The 24,057-nt window shown below is 42.4% G+C and overlaps 1 protein-coding gene and 1 long non-coding RNA gene across 8 annotated transcripts; one reads left to right on the top strand and one right to left on the bottom strand.

The window, feature by feature from the left end:
- Positions 1 to 1,958: 1,958 nt before the first annotated feature.
- On the top strand, positions 1,959 to 18,031 carry LOC127335510 (uncharacterized). Its single transcript, XR_007872855.2, has 11 exons — positions 1,959 to 2,484; positions 3,933 to 3,975; positions 4,064 to 4,130; positions 4,674 to 4,781; positions 5,539 to 5,696; positions 7,520 to 7,593; positions 7,679 to 7,769; positions 7,872 to 8,011; positions 8,124 to 8,350; positions 9,236 to 9,399; positions 17,895 to 18,031. It is a non-coding gene; the product is annotated as an uncharacterized lncRNA (long non-coding RNA).
- Positions 18,032 to 20,370: 2,339 nt separating this feature from the next.
- Positions 20,371 to 24,057, bottom strand: LOC127335508 (uncharacterized). Of its 7 annotated transcripts, none has more exons than XR_007872850.2 (6): positions 23,588 to 24,057; positions 22,895 to 22,977; positions 22,415 to 22,676; positions 21,777 to 21,916; positions 21,157 to 21,272; positions 20,371 to 21,050 (listed from the first exon to the last, which is right to left on the bottom strand). XR_007872850.2 is itself a non-coding variant. In XM_051362179.2 (6 exons), the coding sequence occupies exons 3-6, from the start codon at positions 22,465 to 22,467 to the stop codon at positions 20,807 to 20,809; spliced, it is 549 nt and encodes a 182-aa protein (XP_051218139.1). In that variant the 5' UTR covers positions 22,468 to 22,676; positions 22,895 to 22,977; positions 23,588 to 24,057; the 3' UTR covers positions 20,371 to 20,806. The 7 variants fall into 7 exon arrangements, 4 of the variants coding, with proteins under 4 accessions (XP_051218139.1, XP_051218138.1, XP_071682707.1 ...); XR_007872849.2 differs by having other exon boundaries at positions 22,415 to 22,526; XM_051362179.2 differs by having other exon boundaries at positions 21,777 to 21,912.

The raw sequence follows: 24,057 nt of genomic DNA, 5'->3' as shown, positions 1-24,057 counted from the left end.
GTATACATGGGTGTTTTAAAGAGGAGAAGCCAAAACACAACTTTGATGTAGAAACCGATTGACAAATAGGATTATTTTGCGCACTAGTTCTGGATTAGTGGTGCATAACCTCACTTAGAGGCCACCGACCCTACTATCGTAAGAACTTGTTTTTTTTTGTTTGTCGTGTTCTTATGACCTATTCTAATAGTGCAACAAAAAAATTCACATGGAATCCCTTGTTTTGATGAGAATCTGGTGGGTAGATGTCATGGGGGCCCATGGAATAGGGTTTCACGTGATATCGCGACAACAACGGTGGTAAACCCGTCCAATTTGCAGGGTGTCCTAATATGTGTATATATGGATTCCTAGAATACACGCCAATTAATAAATAATATTTCGTTACCTCTCACCTTCGCCCGACACTGATGATAGCACCAACAAACGAAATATGGAGAGGAATCCCACCAATCAATGGTTTCCACCTCAAGCAACCAGAGTCCGACACTCTCCTTCCCTCCACAACCCCAACCCCATACTCCAAACTTGCCCTTTGATTGTAGCGAACATTTTCGGTGACTTGAGGAAATATATGTAGTAGGTCAACCGAAAGATTTATAATCTTTATGTATACAAGCATATGTAAGTAAGAGGATATATAAGACTTCCTACATAAATAAAAGGATAATGATCTGAAACAGTCGGAGGTTCACATATCTTCCAACCTTCGGCGTGTGCCCCGATGGCCCACTTTATCTCTTTCCTTGACATCTTGTTTTACTTTCTTCCTAACGTGAACACGACGCGTCTAACACTATATCGTCATCGGGCCATCGCACCGCCACCACGCCGGCTACCCTAGCCCCACTACTTGCCGGCTACCAACATCCCCCCCCCCCCCCCCCCCCCCCCCCCGCTTCTTCTCCCTCGTCTCCCCTTGATGGAACCTGCACCGCATCCTCCCCTACACCCGAACGGCCGCTAGAGCCCCGTGACTCCATGCTGGTTGGGCAACATCGCCTCACCACCCATGCCCAGATTCCTGCATCATCGCGTTGTGCTCCACCGTGTGTTGATTATTGCGTGACTCCGCTTTTCCACGCGCTTCCACATGGCGCCACCACATCGGACCTCCAATTCCTCGTCGTCAAAGTGCTCCTGCGCGCGCCTCCCGCAAAATCCCGCTCGGCGACGACGCTACTCATCGAGGTGCCCCGCCACCACGGCGCCGCTCCCCCACAATGCCCATCTCCCACCTCCGGTGCGGCCGTGGCTGCAAAGGATGGGGCGTTGCACGGTCAGGCCGCATGTGGTGCGATAGCAGTCTGACGCTGCTTCGAACGACATCAATCGATGCAAGGACCTCGCCGGAGATCTCATAATTTTTTTTGGTGATATTACAATAGAATAAATTCTTTGATATGATTGTTATGTTGTTTTGCTATGAGGTTTTGGACAATATCTCCGACGAAGGTCGGGTTGCTATGAGGTTAGCCAGACATGTTTGTCCAAGATGAATTGGCCATTTCCTTGGCCACCGACATGCCACAAAAGTAGAGGCTCAATCAAATTTTACTCCATGAATGAAGAACACTCATCAACCTTATATGTCGATCACGTCCTAGCTAGTAGCTAGCTAGCTCTCGTGGTACACAGCTTGATATAGCTAGTACTTGGCAATTGGCACCTAGGCGAGTGAGTCATTGAAGCAGAACGTAAACGCGAGGCACTAGCAGATGACGCACTAATCGCACGCCATGCAAGACGCCGGTTCTCTGTAATGTGATGCTCATGCTGAGCGTTCACCTGACTACCTGAGCGCGGGGCGGCTTCACGGTTGATCGTCAGCTGTCGAGCTGTTCGGCGTCTTTGGCGTCGGTAATTTCGTTTGACGTGGTAGAAAAGGAAATCCATGTGAGGTATCTCCTCCGTGATTAAGGCAAACCAATTAAACCAATGCAAATCTCATATCCTCCACCTCCCTCTCCATCCGATGGCTGCCGGCTCACCTCGAGCTCGTCACGCGGATCGTGCCCCCCATCCACCGCCTCTCCGCGTTCTCCGCTCGCCCCCATGCTCGCAGATGCCCGCGCTCCCTCCCTATAAGTTCCCTGCGTTGGTTTGCTCTTCATCCTCCACCAATGTCTTCTCATCCCTCCCCCACAAAACTCGTCTGCTTCCACCAATAGTCGCTGCACGGCATGGTGAGGCCGGATGGCCATGCATGCCGGCGGACATGACGCCTGCTGTGTGCCAGACATGGTGGCGAGGTCACACTGATGCTCGTCTCCCGGCGGCCGCAACCTGAGACATCTAGATCGCCCTAACAACTCAGTGGTTTTCTTGATCTAACTTGGCACAATTCTGTTTTGTCTAATAAACCATGTACTTGTGGTGCAGCGCTGGGAGATATGGTGCTAGATAGCTAGCTGCTGGGATTGGAACCGGAGGGTGAGATGCAGGCATGTTCCTGAATAAGATCACTTGCCAATCAACATTCAGGTTCTTGTCTTTGCCTTCTTATTCAATCCAATCCCAGCATTCATCTTCCAAAATGTCTGTATTAACAGTGAATCATGTCCCAGTTACGTAGCAGATGAGATTGCATCAATACCCTGAACAAAGCTTCATGAGTACGTCATCAATCAATCAAGAAATAAATATAAGAGGAAAAACTGTATAACTAATACTGTACTGAAACCTCGTTGTCTCCCTTTGTAAAAGTTTAAAGTAGTCAGTACATGTTCACTTGTGCACTTTTGTTTGACGATTAGAATCTGCGAATTCATCTATTTAAAAACTCTTATCATATATAGTCATGTTTTGGACTAGTTCTTGATCTCTGAACTTTGTCCTTTTAAAACCTTGCAACTCTGTAAGCTGGGCGACGTGTACAGCTAACTGAACAAAACTCTGATCTCTAAACCTTATCTCAGCGCTGCTGCCTGCTACCTTTCTACGCCGACGCAAAAAAAAAGTTTATCATACAATTGTATGATAAACTTAATGTTCAAAAAAAAAAAAGACCAGTCATGCGCATATACAATTATACATACATACGTACTGCGCACTAACATTTGTTCCTGTAGGTCCAGCCAAGTGCCAATGCATACCGCGGCCTCTCCTCTTTCTTCCCAATTTTCTCGCGTCATCCTGTGACGCCGATACTCACCTCGCCGGCATGACCTCCGCCGCCGACTCATCTCCCCCAGCCCCGGCACCTCCTCCACTCCGCCCCCGGTGTCCCGCCCACTCTCCACTCCGCATCAGATCCACCAATGCCACCCAAAGGCTCGCCGATTGGAAAGGCGGCGCCGGGCCATGGCGTCGCTACCGGAGGCGGCAACGCAAGCCTGGAGGATCGTCGTCGCGCCACGCTGCGAGGAGCATCTCCTCGGACGAGGGGACGCCGGTGTTAGTTGGTATCCACCTGGGCAGCTGCCGGCTTACTCTGCCGATGATGTGTGACGGCCGGGAGGCCGTGGACGCGATTCGATGGTCGGGTGGGGTGCGAGGTCGAGCCGGTCGTCCGCAAGGGCCAACAATGGCATTGCAAGGTACTGACTTTAGGCGGGCTCGATTGGCTTGCTGCTCGATGGAGACGTAGTTTGGTTTTTCTCTGTTCGTCAAGATTTAACTAATAATAGTTTCAAAAAAAAAGATTTAACTAATAATACTGCTTTGCAATTATCTAGCTCGGACCTTGTATGGATAGTGCCATCATAACTCTGATAATTAGTTTGTTTACTGCATTCCTCATAATTATGTAGTTTATTTATCATCACAGCTGATATGTGTAGTTGCCCAGTGGTCACGTTCACGTCCTGCCATTTCACCGTTACATGCAATAGAAATCATGGCCTCTAGGCATATTTAAAAGTATGAAAGATAGTTCAGTTATATGTGCATGCTGCAGTTTTAATTAATACTAAAATACCCTTCTCATTCAGGGATGCCTTGCTGACCATAAGGAGCTCCTTTGTGCCCTTGTTGGTAATTAATCTTTCGAAATACACTCTTCTGCGTATATATATCTAGGCATTTTCTTATGCCTCAACTTCATGATTTGAATTTAAACTAGGCATTGCGACGACAAAGGCTGCCGATGGAGCACAAGGGTTTTCCCAAACTGCTCTCATGACAGAAAGGTGAGTCTGCTTCTAAAGACAAGGTTTTTAGGTTATTTTCATTCTCTGTGTCGTGACTCGTGTGTATGGAGATAATGTACTTGTGATGACGCATACTATTTTATCCTTCAACTTGCACATAGCTGATGAGTTTCATAATTGTCTTATCTTTACTTGTGTTGTGTCTGACTGCTACTTTTGATCACTTTATGCAATTCTATATAGATTAGGTGAATCTTGTGAGCTCTTTGTATTACCTATATCAAAACTGAATCATTGGCTAATTTTCATGTGACCCCTTTACCTTCGTAGGTATATTTTAAATATCATGCCCTTCATTTTTTTTTTCATGTAATCGTGTTGTGCAATGCAAAGAACTAAGTTTTGACATCAAGCATGGTGCTTTCCGTCAGATTTTTAATGGAGCTTCAAGTTCAGCTTTTTGTGGCAGATTTTGAAATCATATTAGTCTAGTGTGAAAACTTGGTTGATTTGATTTGCTCGTGTCTGTCTGTGAACAAACTCTCAACTCTGAGTCTCATTTGCACATTTCTTGTTTTGCAGACCAATGGCTTTCATTCACATTTAGGTACCAGATTCTCGTCAGGGAGAAGATCGAGCACCCTCAGCACGATTTGTTCCTGGTGCAGTTCGCCCTCAAGCGACAAGGAGGTAGAGATATTAGAACTGAATCAGATCGATCCCTCCCCCCAATCTGTTTTGCTGCACTAAATGAATAACCGAGTAGCGGTGGTTTACCTAAACCTGAGCATAATCATGGCCTTTTTTTCCCGTTACGCCTTTAGCTTACTAGATATATTGGAAATAATATGATATGTTATAACTTATGTTGAGATCATAGTTTGTTGACCTACTTGATGTGCCAAGCATGTGTTTACTTGTGAGCAGAAGATTTATCACATATACTGCATATTCAAGTTTCAGTTGAAACTAAAAGACCATTTTCATCCAGGGACGACTTGCTGACACGAGGAGCTCCTAGATTCCTTTCCATCCAATTAATAGTTTTAGAAATATACTTATCTGATTGTATATAACTAGGCTTTTGCTTATGCCTCAAGAACAGCTGTTTCACAATATCAGTTGTTTAGAAGGTTCGTGTATACATTTTTACAAAACAATGCAAACAAGCGTCTTCTAGATTTCATTATTGGCAAATAATATTTTTATATATATCGCGTCCAGCATATTATTTATTGGGTCAGCGAGATTATAGTTGAGAGATACAATTGCTTTTACTACATGTTATTAACTGTTTCCTCACCTTTGGTGTAGGGATCCATCCTCCATGCATATTTCCGTGTGTGTCCCTACGTTCTGTTGTAGTTTAGCTATCTACGACATACGTAAGTTGTGCGATTCATCATCACTTGATATTTGACATGCTTTTCTGCTCACCCTTGCTTAGCTGCCGCCGGAGAGGACGGCACCAGGACTTCCTCGAGCATTGGAGGTGTCCTGGGATGGACACACTTGCAGGGTACCAGTGAATGTTTTGGCTGGCTGAACTAGGTGGACTCACCCACGTGCCCTGCGGCTAGTTCTCCCTCTGGTGGTTCCCCTCCGGTAAGCGTTCGGCAAGTCGGCCCTGCGAGCCGTGTTTTGTGTGTTGTCTCCAGCGTCAAACAGATTGTTTGATTTTGACGCTACATCTTTGTTATGAAAAGCGGTCACTAATTAGTTGGTTACTGCTGGTTTTCGGCCAGACCGTTTTATAGCATAAAAACAAACATTGAAATGTGATTTGTGTTAGTTGGAGATATTTTTCCCTCCGTACAACTTCTTTACCAGCATTATTCATCTGTTCAACTGAGAAGAGAAGCATTATTTGTTGGTTTTGTCTCGCCTGGGCATTGGGCAGAATGTTGGCTTGAGGGCTAAATGTTTGAGAGAGAAAATCGCGTCTTTCTACTCTTGGCTTGCTTTGGTTGACTTAATCAATGTCAACATGAGCTACTGATTTTTATTTCATGTGGGCTTGATCTGTAGCTGATTTCCAAAGTGCCTTGTTTTAGCTCTTTGCATAAAATGAATTTTGTATGTTGACGGCTTGGTCTGGCCATTGCGGCGAGTTTAAAAATGATAAAATTTACTGTCGGGGCCTCCCCTATAGTTTTCAGCTCAAAAAAAAGTAAAAAAATGATAACCTGTCTTGCCATGGCTGAAGTGTGTTCATGGAATTCAGGCAATTTGTTATAGTTTAGTTTGAGGATGGTGTTCTTGTATAATAGTGCCATGGTCATGGCACTAATAGGTGTGGTGGTAGCTAATTCTTTGTTTGGTGATTGGGAGTAGGGACTGTGTTTTTTTTTATTTGGAGAGCAACACCTGCTGTTTTTTTACCTACATTGTTGTTTGTTGGCTGTACTGCAATATGAATATTGAATGTTGTTTTCGTCTCTGTGCAACAATGAAAATAGCCGCACATTGATATAATGTGATTCCCTTTTTTATTTCTTGTATAGGTTGGGGAAATTGAGCCTTGAATTGATCGATTTTCCTCGGTCTGTCCGGTCCTCTCAAATCATTCTTACACGGGTGTGGCTTCACTCATCACTCGTGAACTAATGTTCTAGAGAAGAAAAGTTGTAACGGTCCATATTTGTGGTACTTATAGTTAACCAACATCTCTATTTAGTTAGTTATATGTACTTTTTAATGCTTTTCTGTGCGATGAAAATGTCTGAAGAAGAGGGGAGGTCTTTCCCAGATTCCTGCTACTCTTTGCTAGATTGGTTAGCTTGTGTCCCCTTTTTTTTTTTTTGCTTGAATAGAAATCTGGAATCTTCTCCTGCAAGAGAAGGAAAAAAAGAAGCAAAATATAAGAAATCGATTAGCTAGTCCCGTGCGTGGAACAACTCAGCTATGTGATATTTTTCTCGAGGCAGTTGAACTATATTATATCCAAATGCCTGTAGAGCTATGCTTTATTATTTGGTTTGGTGGTTGTTAACCTTGAATTTATTATTTAGCATAACTAGTAGTACCTTTAGCTTTGTTGGATGGTTTTACAGTAATAAGGTGAACCCTGTGTATGTCATTGACAACCCACATTTTCTCGTTTCTTGCGTTTGCAACACATGAATTGATTTATTAACAAATTCATAATTACTCGCACAGATAGATGTAATCAATAACCCCCAAGAAACAGAGATAGCTGGCCCCAATTAATACGATACTAAATTTAGGAATGTCCGAATGGATTGCTGCCCGATGTATATGCTGTTTGGTTTTGCTTTGTTATGTCTGTGTTAGGTGTATCCATGGCAACACTATCTAATTTGGACAAAAAACTCTCTTCAACAGTTGCGGCTTATTTTCATTTCTCTTACACTTCAAGAGAAGTTTATGTCATGGTATAATTTAGTCTTTTCGATTTATGTCTTCAGGTGTTGAGCAAAGAATGCAAGGAACCCGATTTCCTCAGTACAAGCAAACTGGAAATAACCTTGAGATCGCCAAGGTTACACGTCCTTGTAAATCTTCTCCTTGATTGAGATTCATGGCTCCTTATTTTCTAATTTGTCTTTTATGTTTTCTTGTGTCAGTAGGAGGTGTAACCAAAAGGTCCACTTTTAGAGTAAACCCCACCAACCGTATCACAAGTGGTGTTACTGGCCTCAATGGTCCATTTCCATTGTATAGTGTGATATTCCTGTTATGTTGGTGCTATCTTATGTCTGGATTCTCTTATTACCAAGTTCAGAGTTTCAATATGAATGCCACCATTTTCATGTGTAGGTCAATGAGTTTGTCAAGCATGCTAGAGGTGCAAAGGTACATTCTTTTACATAATTGGCCATCTGAAAAACGAGATTCCTGCAATCATGGTGGAAGCCAAGGCTCAAAAGTAGTATTAAAAATTCTACACAGCCACCCAGGTGTCCATCTATGCTAGCTCTTCCCTTTTGGTTATGTTGAGGCCTCTCTCTCATGTATTGGTGAAGTTCTTATTTTCCTTTGGAGCAATAAAACTAATTCAAACTTATGCAGAAGTGTTGTGTGATGGTTGGCTTGTGAGATGGGCCAGATAAAAAACTTGTATAGCTTGCTGCTCATCAGTTCGCTCTCTCTTAGTAGCTCAACTTTGTTGTAATACACTAAGACTGCTTTTGGTTGCAACAGAAGGAGCTAGTTCAGCTTAAGCGTAAGTCCTGGTTGAAGGATGGATTTTATATCAGGCTTGAAGCTAAGTTGCATTTTGTTGTCCGCATCAGTGGGTAAGTCACACAGCTTTGCCAATATGTGTCAATGCTCCCAGTACAAACTGGAGTGTGCTAATGATCAATCCGTCTAGGGGAATTTCTGATGCTAATTTCATTTTTTAAAGTTCTTGCATTTCATTGTCTCTTCTCTTGCGATAGTATTTTGGTTTAGGTGCTCTGTGGCTCTGTTCAATACAATTTGAGCTTTTTTTCTATTTTGGGGCACATTTACGGTTGAGTTAGGTGGATGCACTCAACTGTCAGCCTGATGATTAGCATGAAGCACGGAGATTTGAACCCACTTCCCCGTTGAAACATGCTTGGCTGTTGTGCTGCTCGATATGTTTCGTTGTTTCTTGGTTGGGTTTCTCTTAGTAGTGAATCCCAAACCGGCACACACACGCATATTTACGCATGCTTGCGGATGGGTTTTGCACAAAGCTAGCTAAATGGGCTCCTGGAATGGATGCGTTGAAGCGAAAGTTATAAAGGCTTTGGCAGGACCCCACTTTGTTTCCATATGACTCCACCTTGAGTCTGCATACATTCCATGGTTTACTACCAGGCTTTTGCTGCAGATATCACAATAGTTAGCTTTGTTGGGATCTCAATTCTAGAACTTCCACTATTTTGAAATGACATGTCACCACCATTGTTGCTACCTTGAACTAACATGTGTTAGTGTATAAGAAAAGACTTCGCCGATGAGACACTATATGTGATCAAAGATCAGATGGATTTATATATATGCATGGTTGGAAGTTTAGTATACCGAATTTGTAAGTATCTATAGTTTCAGTCCCAATATGGAATTCAGTAAATGTAAAATGTTGATCATTCTCTTTAAGAAGATTGACTGTCGTTATTTTCTAGTAGTTTTTTTCCATGTTTTGTCCATAGAACACCCATGTTCCACTCTGGAGCCTAAATATTTTTAGTCAGTTCCGCAACGGTGGTGTGTTGCTCTTGTTGCCGGAGAGGACGTTATTGTCCTGCGCTTCCACGAACACAAGGTGTCTAGCATGGACACGCTTGCTGACATCACCAACAAGTACATCGTTGAGGTACCCTCTCTAATCCTAGTGGTTTGTTAGGTATGTTGCTCAATGCAGACGGTGATCTGTGTGCATTATATTTTCTTTCCAAATGCGAGGAATAGGTTAGGGGATTACATCGCTAGTTTGTAATTATAAATAAAGTGGTTCATGATTTTTTTTTATTACACTGCCCTTTTTAGCAATTACATGAACTGGTTTTGAGAGGCCAAATAGACTGTCATGATTTCTTTTTTTGCTGTCATCTGCTTGAATTGGTGCATATCTAGGATTGGTGCTTTTTGATACAGTTATGATCCTATTTTGCTATTCTGATAAGCAAATGGTGCTATTTTGCTATTCTGATAAGCAACTGGTGAAGTCTGTACTATTCTTGGTTTTCAGTGGCCTGCTCGGTTTTTGCTACCATTTGGTGCACTTGAATTCTTGTTATCATTTTTCTGCACCTGAATTGTACTTGAAGTATGTACTATTTTTGCAAGTACCAAGCATTGCTGGTGCCACCAGCGGAAGAGCTTACCAAACACTGAACTCTTGTTATCATTTTCTTTTTAGCTGTTGCGCGCTCTGTTTTCTTGGCTATAGGTTTAATAATTTGCATGTTACAGTGCGTCAGGTTGATGTTTCCGTGGATACAAATGCTTGAGTGATTGCAGGTTTACCAGAATTACAATTTGTAAACCAAGTAATCAAATACATGGTACCTTTGTACTTTAGGCCTTCTTCTCCCGATAGATGAACGCAAGAAATTGGTTGCTGCAAATTTTTGTTGTTGTCGAGGAATTGCATAGGAGTGGTTCATTTTTTAACTGTATATATGCATGCAAACCACTAGCTAGTTGTCTTTGCCTGTTTACTTGGTACGTTCCGAAAAGCAGGGTGGCTAAGACCAGTTGGCATGTTGTTTTATAAGTGCTACTTAGGCTACAAAGTATATTTCAAAATAAATCTACTATCGATTCATATTATGGTCAACCAGAAAACCAGTTGCTTATCTTATTTCCTTGTCATGGTATGTAGTAGTGTTGAATCCAGCAGGATCAACTAGCTCTAGTTTGAGCCACAAAAGAATAAGATCAGAAATACCTTGGTCTGAAGATGATGCCATGCCTCCTCTTGTTTAATTGCTCACACCAGGATGGAGCAATTTGTGCTAGGTTCTTCCTAGTGCTTTAGTGCTAGCCTGATCGGTGGCTTGTTCTTGAGAGAGAGTGTGTAAGAGAGAAGGCAGAGAGCAGCAGCCATCTTCCACTTCTCCTCTTCTAGGTCATTTGACCCCTTTTATATGTTTAGCACTATGCACTAGGGGAACCAGCACCGTTGGATCAAAATCGATGTCTCCGATCAAGACAACACATAAGGATAGGTGGCCATTTACTGTAGCACCGCCCTACTGTAGCACCGTCCTACTGTAGCAACCCAAAAAGATCTGACCTAGGAGAGCAGCCTAGATCACCAAAATATCCAACATTCTCCCCCTTGATCGTAAGGCTGATCATTATAAGCTCATTTTTTCAACAAAATAATGCACTAGGACGAAAAGATTATAATGGTCTGTTAGGTACCATTTAATCTAGTGACTATAGCACATTACTTCATATCAAAATGAACCTCTTTAATTTATGAGCTCCATAAACTTTATTCACATCATATATTAACTTAATTTACATAATTCTTTACATAAACATCATAAACATTACAGACTCATCTTTTGATAAAATGGTACACCAAGACAATAGGTTACAACAGTCAATTAAGTACTGCTAAACCAAGTGACTATGGTTCCCATCCGATCTCAAAATGAGCCCCTTTTGGGGAGATGGTGCCATAATAGTTCCAACTTCTCCAGGATTAAAAGCTTTCAACCAAACCCATGCCGGCAACATGCTCTCTAAATACGCTGGGTGGTAAGCCTTTCGTGAGCGGATCCGCTAACATAAACTTAGTACTAATGTACTTGATATCTATTGTTTGATCCTGGATTCTATCTTTCACAACAAGATACTTAATGTCAATAAATTTGCCAGCCGCACTTGACTTGTTGTTACTCGCATAGATCACTGCGGGTTGATTATCGCGATATAGAGTGAGAGGCCTGGAAATGCTGTCAATCACTCTTAGTTCCGGGATAAAATTCTTCAACCATACCGCCTGCCCGGTTGCCTCATAACATGCTACAAATTCTGCCTGCATTGTCGACGATGCAGTGACAGTTTGCTTTGAGCTTTTCCATGATATAGCTCCTTTTGCAAGGGTGAAGATATAACCTGATGTGGATTTCTTAGTATCAACACACCCCGCAAAATCAGCATCTGAATAACCCACTATTTCGAGGTTATCAGATTTCTCATAAGTAAGCATGAGGCCTTTAGTACCTTGCAAATAACGCAAGACCTTTTTAGCAGCCTTCCAGTGATCCAGACCTGGATTGGACTGATATCGCCAAGCATCCCGGTCACAAAAGCTAAATCGGGCGAGTGCACACTTGTGCATACATAAGACTCCCAACAATTGAGGCATAAGGAATTGATTTCATCTGCGCAGATTCATAATTATTTCTTGGGCACTTTGGAAAGTCCCAAATTTATCGCCCTTAACAATAGGAGCAAAGTAGGCCGAGCACTTATACATATTGTACTTTTTCGTACCTTTTCAATATATGCTCTACGAGATAGCCCCAAGATCCCTCTGGATCTATCCCGGTGAATTTCAATTCCTAAAACATAAGTTGCTTCACCGAGATCTTTCATATCGAACTTTGAAGACAGGAATCTCTTGGTCTCCATCAACATATTTTTATCACTGCTGGCCAAGAGTATGTCATCAACATATAATATCAGGAAGATAAAATTACTCCCCCGAACTTAACATAAACACAATTGTCCTTCTTATTTTCCTTAAAGCCAAATTTCTTTATGACTTGATCAAATTTGAGATACCACTCTCTTGATGCTTGTTTCAAACCATAGATGGATTTCTTCAGATGACATCCTAAATGTTTATTTTCTTCCATAACAAAACCTTCCGGTTGTGCCATGTAAACATCTTCGCGTAAGTCACCATTTAGAAATGCCGTTTTGACATCCATCTGATGTAGCTCTAAATCATAATGAGCTACGAGTGCCATAATTATTCTGAATGAATCCTTCGAAGAGACGGGTGAAAAAGTTTCATTATAATCAATCCCTTCTCTTTGAGTGAATCCTTTTGCCACAAGCCTTGCTTTAAACCTTTCGATATCACCCTTGGAGTCACGTTTGGTCTTATAGACCCATTTGCATCCAACTGTTTTGGCTCCTTCAGGGATTTCTACTAAGTCCCATACATCATTAGTGCTCATGGACTTCATTTCATCTTTCATAGCATCAAGCCATTTAGACGAATATTCACTTTCCATAGCCTCCTTAAATGAGGTGGGATCATTATCCAACACTGGCTCATTTGTATCCTCACTCATGTAGGTGAGATAATCATCAGGAATAGCGAGGCTTTCTAGCCCATTGTGACCTTCTAAGAGGCTCATTATTCGGCACATTAATAACAGTTTGAGACTGCTGATTATTTTCAATAAGAGCATCATTAGATGTGACATACGGAACGATCGCCGGTGTATCGGCGGGTGTTGCATTAGCAGCACGTTGCCTTCTTGAATACACTCGTAATTGCCGTTCTTGGTCCTTTTGTTGTCCGATTATGTGAGCACCATCAGCTACAGGAGCTGAAACTTGAGGTGCAATTTCAGTATGTACTGGAAACACTGGCTCTTGGATTACAGGCATCGGGACACATTCCTGTTTTTCCTCCAAGACTATTTCTCTGGGAGTCATGCTCCCCCTCATCATATCACTTTCCAAGAACACAGCGTGTCTTGTTTCAACAAATTTCGTTGTCTGATTTGGACAATAAAATCGATATGCTTTAGATTTGTCAGGATAACCAATAAAATGGCAAATCGACTGTCTTGGGGTCTAATTTTCCCATAACCGGATTAAAAATCCTTGCTTCAAGAGACAGCCCCATACATGAAAATAATTCGGGGTTGGCTTTTTCCAGTCCATAATTCATACGGTGTTTTGGGCACCGATTTATCGGGAACCCTGTTAAGAATATGTCTTTCTTGTTTTAAGGGCTTCCATCCATAAATTCACCTAAAGTGGAGTGGCTTAACATACTCCGCACCATATCCATAAGTGTGCGGTTTCTCCTTTCACCCACCCCGTTTTGCCGAGGTTCACCCGGTCTTTGAGTATCGGGCGGCAATGCCATTTTCCCGTAAGAATTTTGCAAATGGTCCAGGAATTTGACCATAAGTTGCATGTCCGCCGTAGTATTCACCACCACGATCAGATCTTACAACTTTAATTCTTTTATTACATTGATTTTCAACCTCGGCTTTGAAAATCTTGAACTTGTCTAATGCCTCCGATTTTCTTTGATTTGATAAATATATCCATAACGGGAGAAATCATCGGCTGAACGTTATGAATGAATTATAACCGTCCACCGATCTCACATTAAACGGACCACATATATCCGTATGAATTAATTCCAAAACTCCCGTGCTTCGGTTTGCACCTTTCTTAATTTTCTTGGCATATTTTCCTTTGATGCAGTCGATACAATGATCAACATCCGCATCCGAAAAATCAAGAGAAGGAAGAACTTGATCTTTAATGAGACGCTCAATCCTCCCCCTCGAAATATGGCCTAAACGGTAGTGCCATAATTTCGAAGAAGTCTCATTATCATTACGTTTGCGTTTGGTACCGACATTTATATTTGAGGTAGAACCCACATTATTTATATCATCACAAAGGGAAATTACATAAAGTTTGTCGTGTCGACAGGCAAGGCCAACATTATTATTGTCATACATAATTATACACTGCTTATTCCCAAAGTGACACTCATAACTATCATCATCTAAACATGAGACGGAAACTAAATTCCATTTCATCGAGGGTACATAGAGAACATTATTTAGCTGAAGCTTAAAACCGCCATGAAGTGTAAGAGTGAAGTCTCCAAGCGCCTCGGCATAAGCTTCAACACCATTAGCAACTCTAATTGTTCTTTCCCCTCTTTTTAGGGTCTTCCTCATATTGAATCCCTGCAACGAATTTACAACATGAATTGTTGCACCTGAATCAATCCACCAAGTATTGGTGGCATAATTAACATAAAGGGATTCTTCAACAACAGTAATTGTGTCGGTACCTCTTTCTTTGAGCCATCTCTTGAAGCCAAAACAATCCTTTCGCCTATGTCCACCTTTTCCACAAAAGTGGCAAGCATTGGAATTATTTCCTTCGGCATTAGGCGCTTTTTCAGGCTTCTTTTGCTGTGATCCTTTTGAGGATTGGCCTTTTTCCTTGAACTTATAAGGCTTGGGCTTCACATATTCATTCACAAATTTTCTATACTTCTTCTTTTGTGAATGACCAAACTGATTAACATGATCAATTCTGTCAGCCTTAAGCCTTTCTTCTTCTTGCACACATCGCGCCATCATTTCATCAATCTCCTATTTAACATCCATCGCATTATAGTTGATCATAAATGGATCAAATTGGGGAGGCAAAGATGACATAATAAAATGGACGAGGAAACCATTAGAGATTTCCATCTCCATTGACTTTAGTTTGGCGGCCATGTTGCACTTTTTCATAATATGCTCTCGAAGACTTCCAGTGGGATCATATTTTTCATCAATTAGCTTTCTGATAAGACTTGTTGCATAAACTTTAGAAGACCCTTTAAATTGATGCTCAATTTTTGCAAAGTACCCTTTTGCTGTCTCACAATCAGGAAGGGCTCCCCTCATACTCTGTGTAATGGAGCCCTTTATCATCATAAGGCACTTGCGATTAGAGTCATCCCACTTAGCCTTAATAATGTCATATTCCTTCTTGAGGGCTTCATAATTTTCATTATTTTCTTTAGGCACCTCAGGAGGATCATTAAGGAGAGCATAATCAATATTGAGTAAGACCATAGTGATCTCAAGCTTCTCCTTCCACGTGACATAATTGCTGCCATTTAGCTGTTCGATGCCATTTAGCATTCCAGCAATATTAGAGACATTAGTTGCTGCAAAAGAAAAATTCAAAATGCTTTAGTAAGCATCATCATAATCATCATTAAATTTTATTGATCAAATTCAAATCAGCTTTGGCCAGAGATGAAAATGAACAACAAAATTTTGTGGACAAATATTCATCAATTATCTTTGGCCAAATTGATAAATAGAAGCCACACATTAATAATCCTCATTCATTATTTTCTTTTACCGACCCGGTTCACATCAGCTTTGGCCAGAAGTGAAACAGACCAATAAAAGAATTTTGCAGTTAAAATGCCCGTCAAACAACTTTGGTCAGAATGACAAGGCATAAAACCACACTTTATTTGAGGATCCATAAACTTTATTTTGCAGCGAAAGCATTATCACATAATAATTATAGTGATAAATATCACCATAATTCATTAATCATAAATAAACTAAATAATAAAAGTAATATCAACATGTAAATTAACTAAGCATGACAATTAAAATTGTGGCCTAAAATAAACATAATAAGCATAATCAATTTATCCAGAAAAATAGCCCTGAAAAGATATTTATTTCAGCCCTAATAATTTTTTTTTATTAGCATAATAATCCTGCTGAACTGGGCCAAAATTGGCCCAGCCCAGCACTTTAACTCCCCCTGATCCCCTCCTGGGCCTTGGCCCATTAGCAACGTGCCAGGACGACCTGGACCGTCGGATGCAATCCGACGGCCAGGAACGACTGCAGCTGGAACAAAACCAGCCCGCCGTCGCCTGGCCCCCGCGAAACCCTAGCCCATTTCATTTCCTCCTCTCCTCTCCCGACAGCGGCGGCAACGCCGAGCGACCAAGAGACAGCGGCGGCGAGTACCACGCGACGGGGAAGAAGACTCGGCGTCATCTAGGCCCTCTCGCCGGAGTTGCGTGCAGCTTTGGCCAGCGCGCAGCTCCGTCGAGCGGCTCGGGCGGCACCTGCGCGAGGCGAGCGAACGCGTGCGGGCGTCCCGCGACAGCGTCGACCGCCAGCGCAAGTCCGGCACCGCGGCGGCCTTCAACGGCGACGTGCGCGCGAGGAAGGAACGCCAGGGCCCGGTGCGGTGGTCGGCAGGTTTGCTCGGGTACATGCCCGGGCAGAACCGCCATCATTAAATGGTGGCACCGGCGCCGCCGTGGCCAGTGACGGCGACGACACCCATAAGGTAAATTCCACCGCCATGATTCTTAAGTTAGGGTTAGGGTTCCTCCAAAATGGGGGATTTCATGATTTAGGGTTTCGGTAAATTGGGGATTTTGCTTTAGGGTTGATCACGGCATCAAAACAATCCATCCCCACTTCAATTCACACTTAGCCGAAACCATAAACATCAAAATAGGGGAAAATTTCATCACTTTAGGGTTTCGAATTGGGAAAAAACATCAAGATTTATGCATAATTAACTTATTTCCCCTTAAATCTTAATCAATCTTAAACCAGAAGCTCATAATTGAGGAGGGGAAAAGAGGACAACATTTCTAGGGTTTCTGGAAAAAAAATAGGAATTTAACATAAGGGCTTTAATTCCTTTAGTTAATAGCTCAAATTGAAACCCTAGAGTGTCACATAATCTGTTAGGGCTTAGAGTGTGAGAAAACAGGGCTTAAACTTAAGGCATGATTAATAACCAGGAAGAACAGCCTTTAAACATAAGCATAAAATTCTTTCACAGAAGCAACTTGGGCATATGCCTTGACTTGGTGACAACATAAACACATGGGTATGTGCATATGCCCTTAATCTTGATCTTAACTTGATAAATCAAGCATGAATCTTAACATAAGAGGGCTCAAACTTAAGAGCTAGATGCTCTGATACCATTGTTGAATCCAGCAGGATCAACTAGCTCTAGTTTGAGCCACAAAAGAATAAGATCAGAAATACCTTGGTCTGAAGATGATGCCATGCCTCCTCTTGTTTAATTGCTCACACCAGGATGGAGCAATTTGTGCTAGGTTCTTCCTAGTGCTTTAGTGCTAGCCTGATCGGTGGCTTGTTCTTGAGAGAGAGTGTGTAAGAGAGAAGGCAGAGAGCAGCAGCCATCTTCCACTTCTCCTCTTCTAGGTCATTTGACCCCTTTTATATGTTTAGCACTATGCACTAGGGGAACCAGCACCGTTGGATCAAAATCGATGTCTCCGATCAAGACAACACATAAGGATAGGTGGCCATTTACCGTAGCACCGCCCTACTGTAGCACCGTCCTACTGTAGCAACCCAAAAAGATCTGACCTAGGAGAGCAGCCTAGATCACCAAAATATCCAACAAGTAGACGTATAGTAGGTATTCAGCACAAGGCTCCAAAATTCGGATTTATTGTTCTGCAAGTTTTGACCAACAAAATGATATCAAATACAAAGGAAAAACAATCTTGTAGTTATTATTTCTAGCAAATTGATGTTGATTTTTTTTTTGCAGGTTTGTGGTAGGACAACTCGAGGGCCTAGATAGCCTGCAGGATCTATGTACATGGATTGAAATCCTGCAACATGAAGCACCCATCGTTGACGAACGCCCCAAGAGAAAATGTCGAGCTCGTGTGCAATAGTAAAGCCATCCCCTGACCTGTATCTCAAGAGCGCAACGCTTCACCTGTTCACAAGTACATATTTGAGGTGATTGAATATCACATACCTAAGGTTCTAGTCTGGTTTCTTTCTCGGCGTAGGAATGCACATCCTAGTGTTAATTTGTTTGTTTTGTATGTTAGGGCCAGTGTTGCCGCTGCCGTGACCTTGGAAGGGGCAATCTTGCTGATCGAGGATTTCTAGGACACCAAGCTGCTTTGCCATGCTTAAATAGGTAGACCTGCAGTTGTAGAGAAGCAAGGGTAATGTTCACGATTGATGAGAAGTAGCGAGTAGTGCACGGTGATCCTGATTTTATCACTTTTCATCATCCGATATGGACCTACCATAAGCTAAGGTCACATTATTTGCCAAATGCCTTGTTGTTACTCGTTTTCTAGCAGTCTAATATGATTTGGCTGGCTGGCTTTCTATATATGATGTAACTTTTGGTTGCTTGACTTTAAATTGAGTCACTTGTTATTTGACATAGACATTCTTCTCACGTGGTTGTTGTGTGCTACGCCCGGAGCTGAGCTGCTGGAGAGGTACGGACGGGAGCTTGTTCGAAACTGTAGTTGGCTGAGTGCTACGTCTCCTAGGTCTCTGACAGGGCGTGACCCTGCTGGCGGTGTTGCTGCGTTTATGTGTTGTGTATACTATTTCAACAATTTTCAAACTGTAACCACAAGAAGTTGTAAATAAATTTAACTTTGTGCGTTGGTGGTAATCTTGACCATTTTGAACTAGCATTTCTGCCAAATGGAACCTATAATATATAGTTGAATTGTATATTTAAATGTGTCTAGAGCTATGCTTTATTGTTTGACCTGAGATCTAAAAGTTGAAACAATAGGAAAGATGTTGCCAAAAAAAATTCCTGATGATTAACCTTGAATTAGCTTAGCTAATGCAATACATTTTTGTTAGAGAATTTTGCTATTTTTTGTGTGTAAGAAAACAATGCGGAGGCAGTTTTGCGTACACGCATGTACAAGTTGAGGTCTTGGATCGAGTTTGACCCAAACAACCTATTTAGCTATGGAGAAATGCGAGTCTGTGGTTACATTATTGGCAACATTGGCCGTTGTTACATATTTTGCAGCAATTTAATATGATTCGGCTGCCTGGGTTTTGGTAGCTTAACACTAAATGGTATCGCTTTGTATGTGACATATATTTTCTTCATGTCTTTGCGTTGTGTTTGTCTGATGATGTAATAATATATGTTGAAACTTTTATTAAACATATTATCTACCATTTAGTATTAAATTAAACTAAAATTAAACTTTTATTAAATATTGACTGTATGGGAGAGAACACAAAGAAAATAATTCCCTATTTAACCATGGCAAGTTTTTTATTCGCCTTCCCGCAAGGAAAAAAACAAATAAAATCATGGCTATTATAAGAAAACAAAGAAGGAGAAAATTTGTCATGGCGACTATGTAATTATTTCTATTGGAAAGACTCCATCATGTTGCTGGTAGTTTCCGTAAAATACTAGTTTCCGTTGGTAGTTTCCGTGAAATACTAGCTACTTCCGTTGGAACCGAACATGGAAGAGATTGCTCCTTGAAAAATGTAGTTATTATTATGAGGGAGGGATGAGAATAGTTCCATCCGGAGTGTGTTAATATGGATAGAAATCATCCCCAGCAGGCCTCCATGCACGCCCACATTAATTTATCATTTGGGAAGCAATGGAAAGCCATGTATGCAATAAGAAAACAAAGAAGGGAAAATGTCATGCCGAGACTCCAAATCTAGGTGTATTAATATGTGGTTATTTCCATTAGAAGCAAATATGGGAGTAGTTTGCTGGGAATATGGAGTGATTTAGTGTAAAGCAGTTATGAGGGCGAGAGGAGAGTGGGTACTAGTACTACTAGTCCTTGAAATATGGAGTGATTAGTGTAAATCAGTTACGAGGGTGGGAGGAGAATCGGTCTATGCGGACTCTGTTAATATGGATATAAATCAGCCCCCGGATTCCATGCATGCTCACACCCATATTAATTTGCAGTTTCACACCACCGCCGTGGCCAGGTCAGCGATCCGCGTCCATGTCCATCCGAGCCGTCGATCTGCCTCTTCATCTCTCGTATTAACAAGCAGCAAAGAGAGAGACAAAAAAAAAGTAGTGGGAAAGTTTGGCGCCAAGTTTTTTAGAATTCGAACGAAAACTCCTCAACCTTAGTCTATAAATATGAGGAGGGGTGGAGGCAACGCGTGCGTCCCGTGTGACTTAGACTTTGACTCTTGCTCGGCGAGGGGAGGGGAGGGGAGGGGAAGGTGATCCATGGATGGTCATGAGACGAGATCGGTAACTCTAAATCTCCACTAATATAAAAGGTCCCAGAAGGGGGCAGATCCATTAAATCAGAACCAACCAAAACAGATCGTATGGTCTAGATCAGCCCGGACGGACAACCGGACAACCATCTCCAATCGTTACATTAATTGAACAATCCGGACGAATCTCCACTAACGCATCTCCAAATAAAACCGTTACCAAAACGTGCCCACCTTCATCCCACACGTCCGTCGCCTCGCAGCTCCCCGGCCGACCTTCGTCCCCTCGCCGATCTTCACCCGCACGACCGTCGCCTCGCAGCTCCCCGGCCGACCTTCGTCCCCTCGCCGATCTTCATCCGCATGACCGTCGCCTCCCAGCGCCCTCGCCGACCTTCGTCCCCTCGCCGATCTTCATCCGCACGACCGTCGCCTCCCAGCGCCCTTGCCGACCTTCGGCACCACGGACTAGCGACAGCGTCGGCGCCCTACACATGCCAACTCGAACTGCTCCATGTCCATCAACTCACCATGGTCAATAGCTAGACCGTAGTTGCCGCCAACCGCGCCAGCAAGTCCTTCACGAAGGATACCATCGCGGATCATCACCAACGAGACGTCACCGCCGACACCATCGAGGATGCCGCCCAGCACCTGCCGTCGGCAGCTGCTCCTCCAACTCCAACTGCTCCAAGGAGGCTGCCTCACATCCCTGCACACGCGGCTTCACATCAAATTTCAAGGTACCGGAATGAAATAGCAATGTACAACTTACATCAAATAGATTAAATCTTGTGACTATTAGAAAAGCACTGTACCATTTAATCATACTGACAATTTGTACGTAACAAGTTATCTTGTTGAATGAATGATAGATGAAGCTAATTCCCCTCAGTGTTGTCCAATTGAACCACCTTTCCTTCACATTTGGAATCTAACCAGAATTATAGAAAAGAGTTACAAAGAAATACAGTTAATTCAAGACTCAACTACGTGTTGTGTCAAACAAAGACTAAATCTGTGTCTATAATTCAAAATGAAATAGAGCTAACATAAACTTCAGGCTTATGTACAACAAAGACACACAAGCAGCAGCCCTGCTTACACCTAAAGCCCCAAGCTATAGTTTTACTTGGTGCATACAGTTCATGAGACGATCAAGTAATAAAACAAATACAAGCATCCTCTTTCTTACATCTTTGCATGCTAAAAGGAAATAAATCGTTATCATAGAGCTATTACTAGGAAAGGTTGGATTGCATCATATCCATTGTCTACAACCTACAAGTAGTGTAGGCAAGGAAGAGGAGGAGCAGAAACCAGCAAGTATATGTATGTGTACATGAGGAAGACGAATGGCCATGGTATATGTATGAGTACATCTCAAGAATCTAAAACACAATAACATAATCTTATGAATTTGATTGCCACCCCTCACCTCCTCGATTTTCTTGAATATTTTAGGCCGGTGGTCACTGGTCATGTCCTCGCACAAAATCAACATCTCTGCCTTAACTTGGAGTTGCATGGCATGCCTGATAGAGATCGGCATGCTGTATGGCCCATCAGCATTACTACCTTGAGCAGCAGCCATAAAACAATTTTAGGACAATGCAATGATATAAAAGAACTCAACTATATGTTTCAGAGCCACAGTTTCATACACATCTTGAAAAAGTAATAATTACACATCGATCATGTGTGTGGATGTTCCACCTGCAAATTCAGTATGATAAGACGCACCTATTCTTCAGATCACGTGTGCATATAAACTATTATGTCAGCTAGCAAAATCGTTGATTAGCACAAAATTGGAAACCCAGGGATCTTTTCTTCTCTACTAAAAGAAATAATTAACCATGGAAGGCGATTGATAACGCACCCAAAAATTAACTTCAAAAGGAAATTGATGATTCATCCTCTCTTATGAAAGAAAATAATATTAGCCATGCGAGTTCATTGATAACACAAGGATTTCCCATCAATAATAAATGTGCAACAAAAGGATATAACTCATTAGTTCGACCGATACACACAAGGTTAAAACTCGACATGACACGACAAGACGTATGTTACCTCATAAGTTCATTTCTGCCATGTGAGATCTCTTCTTCCCTCATTCTGGCCATAAAGTCTCACTGGACCAAGAATTCCAGCATTCCAAGTCTTGAAAATATTTTCCAACATTCTATGACAGAGAGTGGAATAAAAATGAGTATGAAGAGTATATGGAAGATTACCCTTGAGCAGCAGACAAATGCATCTCAACTTCAGGCATGGCTCCATTTGTGAAGCAGACAAATGCATCTCAACTTCCTCAACCAGATTCATGGCAATCCTATGCAGATGGTTCGCTCAACCATAAAGCAGGTAGACTAATATGCGACATTACGGAATTTACTTTACAAATATAAATATTTGGGATAACCATGTCACATTAAAATGGTACATAAAGCTCATTGAAGTAGAATTTGGGATAACCATATAAGAAAGCTGGGTAGCAATTTATCCAATTCATGCAACAAATTATAGTATGGAGAGTATATGGAAGATTACCCTTGAAACGTAGTTCACTGATTTATGTTTTCTTCTGCCTGCTCTTTGGTTCCTCACCTGGTTTGCTGCTTGCTCTTCCCTCCCTGAAATGCCATATTACTTTGAGATGGCAAACGATTCATGTACAAGCATACACTAACCAACCTATTTACATTTTGGAGAAGGCATATGAACTGAAAAGATTCAACTACTGTTATTCAGATAAAATTATCTCGCATACACAGGAAGCACAAAGCTTTCTCTGATAACCGTCTAAGGGAACTCACAGTAGCAACATCTCAACTCACGTTACAAACACAATGACATTACCATCGCAGATTCTGGCATATGGGTAGTGTTCCCTATCTTTGCATATCAGTTTTTGACTTTAACTTAGCTGAAAGATAGATTAGCTGAAGATTAGAATTCCTACGGCACATTAGATTCATTAATTTATTTTCACCCACAGAGAGAAGAACCCATTACAGTACATGACACAAAAAACAATCTTCAGTGCGGAAAATTGAATGCCCAATTTCCTAAACAGAGCAAGTATAGTGCAGCCAACAAATTAAACATCGCTAAGCAAGCATTACCGGGAAGACCCAATGCAAAACCGGAACATCAAGCACAACCTAGCACTGTATTATTATTACAATTCAATATTTACAGCAAGATGCAAAAGTTAGGAGCCAGGCAATATAGCACCAGTACCTTCAGGCGTGATGAGAGGGCCTGGCCCTGGAAGCGGCGACTGAGCTCGACAACTATCCATGTACGGGAGGAGATATCAGCGGAGGAGGACGGCGAGCGTGAGCTGTAGGCGCGCGGCGACGGCTGACTCGAGGGACATGCGAGCGGGGGCAAGCTGGGTGATCCACGCCTCCGCTTCCGCCGCTGAAGAGCTCGAGCACCTCCCAGTCGCGGGTCACCGGCCGGAGGTGGTCGTTGATGTGGAGGCGTCGGTCACACGGGATGCGAGATGGGGGAGAGCTGGAGCTCGGAGGAGGGATCAGGGTGTTGCAGGGATGGGGGACGGGGTGGGGGAGAAGTAGCACCGCCGGGGTTGGTCTCCGGTCATGGAGCCGCGGTCTGGTCGCCGGCGTTGGAGCAGATGTACGGAGCAGTGGGTGAGTGCGATTTTTTTTTTCACTTCAGTGCTATTTGCTCCAATGCGTGCAAAT

This window comes from Lolium perenne, chromosome 2 (genome assembly GCF_019359855.2).
Source record: "Lolium perenne isolate Kyuss_39 chromosome 2, Kyuss_2.0, whole genome shotgun sequence".
Taxonomy (NCBI): domain Eukaryota; kingdom Viridiplantae; phylum Streptophyta; class Magnoliopsida; order Poales; family Poaceae; genus Lolium; species Lolium perenne.
This window is presented reverse-complemented; position numbering and strand designations above follow the sequence as displayed.

What these genes read in the sequence shown, in the direction of transcription:
- LOC127335508 (XM_051362179.2), bottom strand. Translation starts at nt 22,467, where the DNA reads ATGGCCAGAATGAGGGAAGAAGAGATCTCACATGGCAGAAATGAACTT. An exon ending in GGCAGAAATGAACTTATGAG is followed by an intron (nt 21,913 to 22,414) that starts GTAACATACGTC and finishes TGCTCAAGGTAG; the next exon opens with TAATGCTGATGGGCCATACA. An exon ending in TATTCAAGAAAATCGAGGAG is followed by an intron (nt 21,273 to 21,776) that starts GTGAGGGGTGGC and finishes AATTCTGGTTAG; the next exon opens with ATTCCAAATGTGAAGGAAAG.